The sequence below is a fragment of the Schistocerca americana genome, chromosome 11, assembly GCF_021461395.2.
Source record: "Schistocerca americana isolate TAMUIC-IGC-003095 chromosome 11, iqSchAmer2.1, whole genome shotgun sequence".
NCBI lineage: Eukaryota > Metazoa > Arthropoda > Insecta > Orthoptera > Acrididae > Schistocerca > Schistocerca americana.
This window is the reverse complement of record NC_060129.1, coordinates 18060579-18074379: the sequence shown is the minus strand read 5'-3', so window position 1 is coordinate 18074379 and position 13801 is coordinate 18060579. Positions and strand designations below refer to the sequence as shown.

Here is a 13801-nt window from a genome sequence, read left to right as displayed (position 1 = left end):
AATAATTCAAATAAAAAGATTTGGAATCTTGTTTTAATGTTCTTAAAATTCAGCTTCAAGTTCCAGAATTCAATACCTCTCCTTTGGAAAGCTACCAAATCTGAGGAGATTCTGATGATTCTAAACAGTCGTTTGCAACACTTTATTTGACTTCAGAGCTTTGATCGTTTTCTTTAAGCACGTCTTTCAGATCAGAAGGTAAAACCGTGGCTGCCAGAGCCTGTTGGTGGAGAAATCACTGTGTCCATGATACATTTGGCCTTACTGACTTAACTTCACAACGAGCCCGCTTCTCCTATCAGTGACGGCTTTACAACGTGTTGGTGTTAAGAGAACAGTTTCCTGTATTGTGGCTGTCTGACATCAGTAACAAAATGATAGCACGTCTCAGCTAACTGGAAGAGACAATTCTCTACGAATTGCTAAGAGTTCACCAGTTGACGGTTTGGTGTTGTCTTGCTGGAATCTGTCGGAAATGTCAGGGGATTCGGTCTGGGTGCCACAACTACCCCGTAGCACTGTTTGCCACTAAGTCACCCCCAACTCTTGTAGCAGATTGATTGTCTGTCCACTGCGTGAGGCAGCTCCTACAAGACTTGCAGAAATAGCTGTTAAAAGCAGAGAATACACATACCAAGTGTCAAGTCATTCTTTCTGTAAATAACTAGAGAGATTGAGACAGTTACTATCTCCATTTAGAAACACATCGTGATTGAACAACCCTACTCTATAGAAAGAAGTTGGGGGAATGAGGTCTGCACCCCTTCTGAAGACACGTTGTCCAAAATCAGGGTGCTGCAACGGTATGGGAAATCTCGAAAGCTGTGCTGTTGGAAGAGTTTTACGCAGACAGGATATCGTGACATTGTAATGGATCACTGGTGGACAACATTCACCAGCTGTTGTTGTACAGGTCTGCACGTGCGTCGTACAAGTGTGGAGGGTGCCGTGTAAGGTGGGCTCGGTGGCGCCGTGTTTCAGGACCTTCCGCCATGTCGGCAGCTGCTGAGGTTCAGAGGACGGCGGCCGTGGACCTGGGCGCCCTGCTGGACGCGGGCGACGGCGCGGTCGTCACGCTGGTGGCGGGAGAGACGCGGCTGGCGGCGCACCGCGCGGTCCTGGCCGCCAGGAGCCCCGTGTTCCGAGCCATGTTCCAGCACGACACGCTGGAGGCCAGCTGCGGCGAGGTCAGAATTGCGGACGTGGAGGGCCCGGTGCTGAGGCAGCTACTGTCTTACATGTACACCCTGCAGGCACCCCACACGACCGACACTGCCCCGGAGCTGTTGACAGCAGCTGACAAATACGGCCTGTCCGCCCTGAAGGCCGCCTGCGAACAGCAGGTGGCGGCGCAGCTGGAGGTGGAGACGGCGGCGGCTGCAGCTGTGCTGGCGGTGAGGCACTCGTGCCCCAGCCTAACTGCGGCCGCCATCCACTTCATAAGGTCTCAAACACACAAAGTAATGGCGACGCAGGGCTGGGCAGATGCTATGCGTAGCTGCCCTGAGCATCTGATTGAAGTCAGTCGGCTGCTCAGTGAACCACCAGCAGAAGCCAGGTGAGCCCAGGGCAAGACGTTATTCTGTGTTTACCAATAATGTGTGTGTGTGTGTGTGTTTCTAACAGTACAATATTTGTGATTGTCTCTCCTTATAGCTCACAATGCTGTCATTGTCCTGTCATGAATGGTTTATCAAAGCTCCATATTCAGCCCTTTTTGTTAGCAGTTATGTTAAGTAAACAAATCATAGAGGGGATAATTTCAGTGTTGAAGAAATCCGTCCTCATTTGATTAATTCTCTTATGAAGCATGTGTAGAGCCCATTCATCTAGATTTTGGCATCAAGCCTTTGAACAAGATACTTTGATAGTGTACCTAGGAAGTGAGACTACTGCTGTGGGCACAAAACGGACACAGTGACGGGTGCAGTTTGTAGCCGACCAGATGAATGCTCGTGCTGTGATGTTCGGCAGCTTTACTAAAAGTAGCCATCAGCTGTCCGGTGCCACTGCTGCAGTTGACAGTATGATAGCTCCAACTGGCATCGTGCTGCATAATGAGGAGTTGAAGACTATTATGTATGTTGCACAGCACCAGAAAGATTTTAGCATTCTGCGACACGTCGAGGAGGACAGCAACGTATTCAGTTTCGCATTTCTCTTGTACCAGTGTGGCAGATACTGACCTACCCTACCTTCTAGGCGTAGTAAACATACTGCTGTCGCAACACGAGTGCCACACTGACGCCTCGCAGTGTGCATTCAGCGGCCGAGGCGGCTCTGACAGCCAGACCTGGGCACAGGTTGATCGTGAAAGCTGCAACTGCCAGCTGCTGCGCGAACATCCCGTGAGGTGCTGACTTAGGTGACGGCCTTGGACCACTACTGACGTTCGCGTTAAAGGTCTGTCCCACAAGCATAGAATGGCTACTCAGAAGTGCGATGTGTCAGTCGGGGTAATCGAGATCTGGTGTCACCGTCTGTGCCACAGTGAGCTTCCGACACAGTATAGGACGGTACGGCAGTAATTGGCTTCCATTTCCTCAGTATATGTCTGCAATAGGCCAGCAACTTCAGTACAAAACTTACTTTGCTACCCTCAAACAGTAAAGTGGTGGTATGACTTAAAAGGCACACCACATTAAATATGCCAGGCTCCAGAGAGTAGCATATGGTTGTGTGTGCAGTAAACAACATGGTCTAAGCACAGGGGCTCCCCAGACACTCCGTGACCAAACAACAAACCGCGCTGCTGCTGCGGTCGCAGGTTCGAATCTTGCCTCGGGCGTGGATGTGTGTGATGTCCTTCGGTTAGTTGGGTTCAAGTAGTTCTAAATCTAGGGGACTGATGACCTCAGATGTTCAGTCCCATACTGCTGAGAGTCACTTGAACCAAACAACAAAAGAATAATGCAGTAAACAAGACAACATGGTCGCACACAATGCTGGGCCTTCCAGCCACATTTCCTTCTCCCCTCTGTTCAGCCAGTGCCTGGAATATGTGCTGCATGTTCCCCTTACAAACATGCAGGAACGGTGTGTACTTTTACATCACTTGAGTGCATGCTGCAGGAGCGTGTGCCAAATGTATGTCCTGTCTTGCTTGAAATCGTCTCTGGCATTACCAGAGGCCACTCAGTGAATCCCACCATGTTTTCCTCTACTAGGATACAGCAGATTTCATTTCCTAACCCATCTGTTGGAGTCTGATACATCTCCTACAACGTCAATATTGATAAGATATTTTTGCTACTCATCCGCATTAACTTACATTTCTCTACATTCGTAGGAAGCTGCTGTACATGTCCCCCCCAATCAGTTTTCTGACTAGCGCCTGCATCCTACGTGCTCAGTTATTTTCTGGCTGTTTTTCAATCTGTGTCTTCCTCTACAGTGTTTGCTCTGTTTAGCTCTCTAGCACAATGGAAGTTTTAATAGATGTCCTATCATCCTATCCCTTGCTCTTATCAATATTTTCCATATATTCCTTTCCTTGCCTATTCTGTGGAGAGATCATCTCATTTATTGCTTTACCTGTCCACCTAATTTTAAACGTTCTTTGTAGCACCACAACTCAAATGCTTCCATTCTTCTCTTTCCCAGTTTTCCCATAGTTCATGTCTCACTACTTTAAAATGTTGTGCTCCAAACGAACAATTCCACCAGTTTCTTCCTCACATTAACGCCAGTGTTTGATGCTAGTAGACTTCTCTCGACCAGAAATGCCATTTTATCTGTGGTACTCTGTTTTTTGATGTACTCCTTGCTTCCTCTGTTGGCGGTTATTTTGCTGCGTAGATAGCAGGACTTCTTAATTTAATTTACTTTGGGGTCATCAATCCTGATGTCAAGCTCATCGCTGTTCTCATTTTTGCTACTTCTCACTAAGTTTGTCTCCCTTTGATTTAATCTCAATCCATATTCCGTATTCATTAGCGTGTTCATTCCATTCAGCATGCTGTGTAATTCTTCCTAACATTCACTGAGGATAGTTATGTCATCAGTGGATCTTATCATTGATATCATTTCATGTTGAGTTTCAATTAGACTCTTGAACCTTTCATTTATCACCGTCATTGCTTCTTTGGTGTATAGATTGAACAGTAGGGGAAAACGACTGTGTCCCTGTCTTCCACACTTTTAATCCGAGCACTCTGTTCTTGGTCTTTCAGTCTCATTGTTCCCTCTTGGCTCTTGTACATATTGAATGTTGTGTGTCTTCTTACAGCTTACCCTTAATTTTCTGAATGTTTCGTACATCTTTGACAAGTTATCACTGTTGAACGCATTTTCCAGATTGACAGATGCTATGAACGTGCTTTGATATTTCTTCAGTTGTGCTTCCATTATCAACAGCGACATCACAACTGCCTCTACTGCTTTTACCTTTCCTAAAGCCAAATCAATTGACACTTAACACAACTTCAATTTTCTTTTCCATTCTTGGGATGCATAAGCTGTTAAGCTGATGATGTGATAATTATCGCACTAGTCAACTGTTGCAATCTTTAGAATTGTCTGGATAATCTTTTTCTGAAAGTCAGTTGGTATATTGCCAGACTCACATTCTACACACTAATGTGAATAGTTACTTTGTTACCACTTCTCCCAATCATTTTAGAAAATCTTACGGAATGTTGTATCTTTTGATATTGCCTTATTTGATATTAAATTTTCTGAAGCTCTTTTAAATTCTGATTCTAATACTAGACCACATATCTTCTCCATATCGACTCCTGTTTCTCCTTCTGTTACGACAGCCAAGTCTTCCCCATCATACAGGAATTTCGTACTAACTGCTCTCTTCTGTGCATTTAACAGTCTGTCTTAATGTTACCTTCTGTGCTCTTAATTTCACCAAAGTTTGTTCGGCTTTTCTGTATGTTGAGTGCTCCCAACAGATTTCTTCTCTTCTTTGTGGTCGTATTGCCTTAGCTTCTGTGCACTTCCTATTTCTCATTTTTAAGTGACTTGTTCATCTGTATTTCTGAATTCCCTGAGCATTTATGTACTTCCTTCATTCATCAACTGAAGTATTTCTTCTGTTGCCCACGGTTTCTTTGCAATTACCTGCTTTCTACCTTTCCAGCCTCTGTGATTATTTGGAGAGATCTCCATTCCTCTTCAACTATGCTACCTCCTGAGCTGTTCATTATGGTAGTATCTATAACCACAGAGACTCTTCATCCCTTAGTACTACTATATCCCACTTTTTTGCACACCGATTCTTCCTGACTGTATCTTATACTTCAGCCTACTCATCACTACTAAACTGTGATCTGCATCCGTATCTGCTTCTGGGTAAACCTAACAGTCCAGTATCCGATTTGTGAATCTCTGCCTGAAGATGCTATGTAACTGAAATCTTCGCATATCTCGCATCCTTTTCCAAGTGTACCCTCTCCTCCTCTTCTGAGTCTTGAAGAGAGTATTTGCTATTGCTAGCTGAAATTTTTTATACATCTCAACTAGTCTCTCTTCTCTTTCATTCCTAGTACCAAGTCTATCTTCTCCTGTAACCCTTTCTTCTACTGTTACCCCTACAACTGCATTCCCCCCACTTTTAGATTTTCATCTCCCTTTACATACTGGATTAAGTGTTCAATACCCTCATAGTTTTTCTACATCTTCATTGTCAACTTGTCATGTCGGCATGTATACCTGAACTCTCGTTGTCTGTGCTGGTGTTGGTTTCCTCTCAATTCTGTTCAGATGAACCCTGTCACCGAACTGTTGACAGTAGCTCACCGTCTGCCCTACCTTCCTATTCATAATGAATCCTACTCCTGTTCCGCCATTTTCTGCTGCTGTTGATATTACCCTACTCTCGTCTGGCCAGAAGTCCTTGCCTTATTTCCATTTCACTTCAGTGACCACCACCGTATCCAAATCGAGCTTTAGCATTTCCCTTTTGTTATTGTCTGGCTTTCCTATTGCATTCAAACTCCTTACGTTCCACGCCTCGACTCGTATAATGTCATCCTTTCGTTGGTCATTCAATCTTTTTCTCGTGGTCATGTCACTTCTGGCAGTCTCCCCCAGGTATCCAAATAGGCACTAAGGTACGCGTCATATATCTTGGTGGCCGAGTTTAGGTTCGTTCTGCGCATTTGACGTCACAAATCACAGTCAGCCAATGAACAGAGAACGACGTTGCCAGATCTCGACTGCAGTGCAGAGCACGGACGAGTGTCTTCAATTTTAGAAATGTTCAGTCATAAATGAAGTAATTGAACAAATGCAATGTCTTGATAGCAGACTTTCTTTTATAGAAAGTTTGGAAAAAGCATTCTTTACACCAATTGCTTCATATTCTATTAATTAATTAAACCAAACAAACAATAAGCCTCCTAATTCAGGCGATAGCAAGGAAAGGTGTTTGTATCAGTCTCACGAACCGCTTTTTCGCAATAAAGAACAGCGGTAATTGTTTATTTCCTATTGTACTTCGACGCAACGTGAGTAATTCATAGTCATCCCAACAGTGTTTGTCGGTATTTTGCAGACGTATAGAGTGCTCCACGAGATGCGAGAAATGAGTAGCTGCGTTGGCGTAATGGTTAAGCGGTTGGGCTGCTAATCGGAAGATTCTGAGTTCAAGGCTTGTTGCATACTTAATATTTTATTTATTTAAAAACAATAGCGAAGTGTCTTACTTAATGAATTTTATTTGTTTGAATGTAATGTTTTGAAATTTCCTGTGCTTCATTATAATCATAATAAGTTTTCAGTTTTTGTAATTTTCTCCTCCAATATTTCTTTTCACAGCAATTAAAAACAACGAAAAGGCACACATACAATATTCATGTTATCCGTTTTGTTTGTATATCGCCTCTTCCGCAGTCGCTGTTTTACTATTCATATTGAGATATATTCTTTTGCGGCAGTATTAAAAGTATTATTTAGAGCAGAATTTCGGCTCGTACGTTGCCGAGCTATTTGATTGTCTGACGGAATTCTTTGCTTCGCTGCTTTGGCAACATCATATTCAATGGTTTCGTCGACTGATCTATGTTTTGGCAAGTATTTGCTGTCTGTTGTGACAAAAACAAAATGTTTGCGCACTGTGCCTCACTGGCAATATATTTTAGTTTTATGTTTTATTACGTCCAAAATTCAGTTTTGTGTACTTCGCCAACTTCGTTTTAATCAGAACGTTTTAGAAAAAAGCGAAATGACTCTGGTATAAAGAAAGTTTTGTTACAGTTGCTAAAGATAGAATATTTCCCAATTTATAAACACTGTTTATGTTATAAAGGGTGTTCATTTTATGGGGACATTGAAATCTCTTGAAAACGACACACAGAGCCAAAAGAAATCCTAATGAAAATTAGTTCCTCCCGGAAGGGGACATCCAATTATAACAAATTTGACTACAAATTCGTCGAATTTGGTATCATTGGATGTCCCCCTCTGAGACAAAAAAAATTTAGTTATAAATTTGTTTGATCCGATGTGTAGATTTGCGGATATTTCAATGTCTCCAATTAAAATGAACACTGTATAGTTGGAACCATGAACGACTGCGGTCGATTTAAGGCTCGTTCTACGCACCTGACGTCACACATCCGCTGACAGCCAATGAGTGTTCAGTAGTTTTCTGAACGGTCTGCTGGGAATGTCTTGGCGAGTGCGAGTGTTAAATGTGATTGTAGTTATTCTTTGGTGAATTTTTATCGCATTTGTTGCAAGTTGTCATGGCTCATAATGGTGGTAAGCGACAAACTCTCCATAAACAGGCGAGGGACATAATTTACCAGATTCACGCTTTTTTCAAGCGCGAAGCAGAAAATGGTGGACCTATCACGGATGTCGCCAGATCTCAGGAACGCACTGCAGAAGCGACAGGCGTTAGCATGAGAACCGTTCAGCGGATTGCCAATGAAGGAAAGTTATCTACGGAGACCTGTGGAAGCCCACTTTTCAGATCGCCAGGGAAATATCGCACTCGTGAGAGGACTGTAACTAATTTAGATAATTTCGACAAAGATGTTCTAAGACGAGAAGTGCTCAACATGTACAACACAGGCGAATTTCCTACTGTAAAAAAAATCACTTTGAAAATGCGTGAAACCATAAATTTTAAAGGTAGCATGACTTCAATGAATAGAATACTTAAAAACATTGGATTCAAATATGTACATACCAATGACGGAAGAAAGTTTTTAATGGAACGTAGTGATATCGCTGCTTCAAGGGCACAGTTTTTAAGACGTATTATTGAAGTAAGAAAATCCAGGAATAAGAACATTTTTTTCTTGGACGAAACATGGGTGAACCAAAATCACACAAGGAAAGTGTGTTGGAAAATGAGTGATGGTTCGGGTGGGTTTAAAGTACCAGTTGGTAAAGGTGGACGAATAATTGTGCTTCACGCTGGTTCTGCTCCTGGATTCATTCCAGAAAGCAAATTAGTGTTCCGGGCAAAAAAGAGAAATTCAGGGGATTATCATTCCGAAATGAACTCTGAGACATTTAAATTGTGGTTCAGGAATCAGTTTCTCCCTTACTTGCCTGCAAACTCGGTGATTGTAATGGACAATGCGAGTTATCACTCTGTTGTTGTTAAGACACCCACAACAAGTACAAAAAAAGCCGATATCATGTTATGGCTTGCAAGTAAAAATATTCCACATACTGCCAACCAAACTTGTGCTGAAATGTTGAATCTTGTAGTGCTTCATAAGCCTCGCACAAAAGTTTATGAAATCGATTGTATTGCACAGGAACATGGACACACAGTTTTGCGTTTGCCACCGTACCATTGCCAATACAATCCGATAGAGTTAATTTGGGCACAAGTGAAAGGGTATGTCGCAGAACGAAACGTGACATTTAAAATTGCCGATACAGAAAGGCTTCTGCACGAAGCACTTGACAGAATTACTCCTTCAGCATGGGCTGAATGTGTTCGGCATGCACAAAGGCTACAGGGGGAGGACATGGACAGGGAAATTGTAATTGACAATCTGCTTGAACCCATCGCCATAACTCTTAAGACCTGATGATTCGGACTGCGACACTGACTACAGCGATGCAGAAGACTATTGCAGCGATTGACAACAATGAAGGGTAAGGCACATACACAATAATACTCATGTTCTCTTTCTTGTTTTTGTTCCACAGTTGCAATTTTACCAATGGTATTGAAATATATTCCTCTTCTGCAACTGTAATAAGCGTCTTATTTAGACCAGACGCGTTTTTCTCTTTTGAAGCATCTTCATTGGACAGCATTTTGTCTCCTCCATTGCCAAGTCACCTTTCATAGTTTTGTGCTGAGGTAACACAATATTCAACGTTTGTGTCGGCCGATCAGTGTTTTAGCAAATAAATGCTTTTCGTGTGTGCCACACACAAAAATTATATTTGACATAGCTCAGAGCACTGATACACAGTATATTCAAGTCCTAATGTTTTTGTAAGTCCACAGTTTTGTTTAACGTATTTTGTGTACTTCCTTTTGATTGATTGAAGTGCTTTAAAATAAAGTCAAACGCGCCCGGTGTAAATAAAACTTTTATTACAGTCGCAAAAGACGGAATATTTCTCAATTTTACATACGACACCAATCTGATACTTAAATTAAATGAGATGTTGTTATACAGTAAATTTTATATGAAATTTAGGTATCTTGTCCACGTTTCATTCTCAACATTGTGGTAACTACAATCGAACATACGGAAAGTATACGCTATGAACTTTACCTCTGCAAACTCTTCAAAATTTCGTGCAATGGTTTACTACATTTAATGCTGCAATATAACTGCGTTGAAAAGCGAAACAAAATTAAGTCATTTATGGAGGGAAGGTATCAGTCAAGAAGATGTGTCAAAATCAAATTTTTGGGCCAAATAGTTTTTGTGAAATCGAATGATAAGTGTGTCAAAGCAGTCGGAACACTATGTGTCTGCACAGGCGAGCAGTGCAGTGGCTACAAAATCGCGCACGGCGTGGAATGCGGGGAGCACGTCTCTGTAGCAGCGAAAGGTTTAGTGCAGCCTTGGTGGCTTTGCTTCATAAACTGCGCGCTCCCCCCTAAATGTAAGTTTGAGAACTACACTGCTACGGCGCTGCTTCCCTTGGCGCGTACAACTGGCAACGCTGCAATCTCCCGCGTCTGGGCGGGCATGCGCGAGCCGCCAAGATAAATGAATTGAACTATAGTCAGGAATCTCTTGCCAAGATCATGATGATACTTTTGTCAGTTACCGGCCACATGTCCTGCTGATACTTTGTGTCTAATGCAGTAGTTTTCATTGTCTTCTGCATCCTCATGCCTTTTATCATTGCTGATTCATCTGCCTTAAGTGGAAGCTTCCAAACCCAATGGCAAGAGTGTCCTGAACCTGTCTGCCCCTCCACCCACTTTTGACAAAGCTGTTGACTGAGTAATGGTGACATCTTAAGCCGGAAGTCTTCGGCTGCCAACGCTGACAATTTTTATTCAAAATGAACCCAGCACAGAGGACGTTTTTGATTGCTAATTAAAGACTATATTCCTAGACCTTGAGCTCCAAAGAGCAGGGTATGATTTCCAGTCTGATACCCCCAGGGGCTCACGATTCTTCCGTGAGTATGTGCGTGGTGAGCACGGGGTGCCAAGCTAGTGCAGCCATCCTTCTTTACAGGGCTGCATTTCCTTGCCCTTCCCCTCATTTCCTCTCCTTGCTCCTTTGCCCTCTCCTCTCCCTCTCTTGGTGTCCTTGCTTATGTTGGCCCCACTATCCTCCTGGTTATGTTGGTTTTGTAATTTGGCTTTGTTGCGTAATCACCTCATCCTTTTGGCATTCCCTGGTACCCCTCTGGGGATTGGCCTCCATTACTAAATTTCTATTGCGTCATGTGAGCCATTTGGGTAAGAGCACCTTACCTAGTGTCTCCAACGTTTGCCCTCCTAGTTCATTCAACCTGTTCTTTCACGTCGTCTGATGCTAGGGTGCATAGCCTGCTCGGTAGCCAGCCCGTGTGGTGGGGTCGCTAGTATACTTTTGGTCGAGCCCCCTGAACACACAGGGATCACACACCTGCAGTGGTTGCTTGTCGTCATGGAGCATTGGATCTCACGGCAGTGGCTGCTGTGCCAGACAGCCCTTGCTGTGGCTGGGTGGTGCACGTGAGGAGAGCCCCTGATTGGAGTGGGTGGTATCAGGGCGGACACTGAATACGGATCCAGAACTCAGGCCATTCTTTTGCGGCCGTCTCTCCCCGTGGAACTGATTCTTTTAGTGCTACTTCTCCTGCCCCTTCAGCCTTCCCTCCCGTGGCTACACCCTTGGAGGAGGGTTGCCCACCGGCTAGTAGCGAAACCTTTTCGCCGCTATCTGGTTTGCACCAGGACTGACGTGGATACCTTCAGCAATGCCAAACCTTTTTTTGTGGAACACATTGAAGACAAGTTTGGCGAAGTGGACTCCCTGAGCAAGATGTGGTCGGGTTCGTTGCTGATCAAAATTGCTTCAGCTGCCCAGTCTGCGGCCCTTCGTGCCTGTAACCATCTTGGCACAATTCCTGTGCCCATTACCTCCGCCCCCACCAGTCTCTGATGAGGAACTTCGGAACAATCTTGAACGGCCGGGTGTTCATTTTGTTCGGCATGTTCTCTCTGATTCATATGCTTCATATTAAGTCTTTTTCTTTTTGGAGTTTCTTGAATGTGTTACACTACTGGTAACTCGACAATTTATAAACATTGTTCGTGAAACAATATTGCCTATCCTGTGTAATCCATTTTTTCTTCTAGCGGTAGCCTGTACTGGAATCTTCTGTCTGTTTTGTTCAGCTTAATTTAACATGAAAATTTATGTTTGAGGAAGAAGTACATCACCTCTGCTATCAAGAGACATTACATGCATATATGGTTCTGTCTGCTTTAGTCAGAAGCAAATTTTGAAACAACTCTTTTGTAAGTTTTACAGTATAGCTGTTGTAATTCCTGGCCATCATCTCCTTCACTCCCTCAGGCGTCAAAAAATACTGTATGTTAGTTTTCCACTGTTGATCTAAATGACAGTTTATTAAACAACTCCTGTGTATCTGTGACAAGCTTCATGTGTTTTTCATTGTACGAGGGTCGTTCAATAAGTAATGCCTTAAATTTTAAAAAATGCCGTTAATATACATAGACAAAAGTCCTTTTTGGTGCCTCCTATTTCATGTTTTTTGTATGCCATTGCAGTTTCGAACTGTTTTGGCAGATGGCAGATCAGTAGTACAGCGTCAAAATGGCATCTGCATACGAGTTCCACTACAAGCAGCATGCTGTTATTGAGTTTTTGTGCGCAAGAAGAGAAACCGTGGTGAACATCCATAAACGTTTGTGTGCAGTGCGTGGCAATGCTGCAGTTGATAGCACAGTTGGGCAACGGGTGGTGAAAGTTGCACGCTCTGGAAATGCAGAAACAAGCTCCATGATCAGCCACACTTAGAATGTCCTGCCACAGCCACTGTTCCAGACACGCTGAATAGTGCAGATGCCATTATTCGTGCCGACCGGTGCATCAAAACTTGACAATTGGCTCTATAGTTGTCGGTCAGCATTGGAAGTGCGTCTGCAATGATCAGGGATCTCGGCTATTCCGATAGCGGTGCTCCCGATGGATTCGAGTAACGCTCACAGCGGGTTACACGAGTCAAAGAAGGGCCATTTCATCTGAACTATTAGAGCGTTTTGAGACCGACGGAGACGCCTTTCTCTCACGGATTGTTACGGTGGACGAAAGCTGGGAGCTCTACTTCGTGGCAGAAACAAAAAGGCAGTCTATGCAGTGGCGCCACCCTCATTCGTGACAAAAGAAGAAATTAGAGACGACCCCCTCTGCTGGAAAAGTCACGGTGACAGCCTTCTGAGATTGTGATGGCGTCATTTCTGTGGATGTGATGGCAAGAGGGTCAACCATCAATTCAGGGTCATATGAGAAGACTCACACGAGAACCGTTTCCGACGTGTTCAATCGGACAAGAATCCAGCAGAAATCTTGCTATATTACGATAATGCACGCCCACACACAAGTCCGAGAGCCCGGGAGCGCATTGCCTCATCCACGCTGCACTCTGGACCTGGCACCCTCGGACTTCCATCTCTTTGGGCCGCTTAAAGATTTTCTACTGGGAACACAACTTTGAAGAGGACGAGTGTGTCAGTCTTACAGTGGACACGAGCAAGACGTGTCGATGTATGTCACCAAATTCTGACTCTTAACAATAAATACATTATGGGGAAAAAAAGTGGGGCATTACTTAATGAACGACCCTCGTAAGTTCACAGAACTTGTCCGATTGTTTCCCCTATTTCCCCCCCCCCCCCCTCCCCTGTTAGTGATATTCAGCTTCCATACATTATGTTCCAAATAACCTGAGAAGCAAGTCACAGCTAGCTGACTTGAACTGCTTCCAAAACTCTGCCCGGCAGTCGTGCTGTCAGTGCAGCACAGTCGCTGTCCCCTACGTTCGGGCTGTGGTTCGCGCCCCACTCTGAACAGTCGCCCCCTGTTTGCAGCGCGGGCCGTGGCTCCAGCAGGCCCAGCCCTGCCACTCGGCCACTCGGCGACCCCGGCTGCTCTTCTGCCGCGGCTGCCCGCCACGCTCCGCCGCCACCAGACGACGCGACCGTCTGTCGCCTGCGGTGAGCGCTGCCGGCCTGAACACTCAGTGCCGCGTCAACCAAATATTACACTAAAAACATCTAATTTAAGCATTCTTGAAATTTTCGATAAAGCTTAGCTTACAGTTGTCAGGAAAAATTATTTCTTCGTTTTATATGTGTATTTAATGTACCTGCTGCTCTTGATGGTGTTTACGT

General features: G+C 44.1%; 1 protein-coding gene across 1 annotated transcript in view; it reads left to right on the top strand.

Annotated features, from left to right (window-relative positions):
* Positions 1-13801, top strand: part of LOC124553941 (ankyrin repeat domain-containing protein 65-like) — a 105701-nt gene that overhangs the window by 72745 nt on the left and 19155 nt on the right. Inside the window, exon 2 of the mRNA XM_047127959.1 lies at positions 982-1558. Coding sequence (XP_046983915.1) covers positions 993-1558 — 566 coding nt within the window. The 5' untranslated portion in view covers positions 982-992. The remainder of the gene's footprint in view (positions 1-981; positions 1559-13801) is intronic.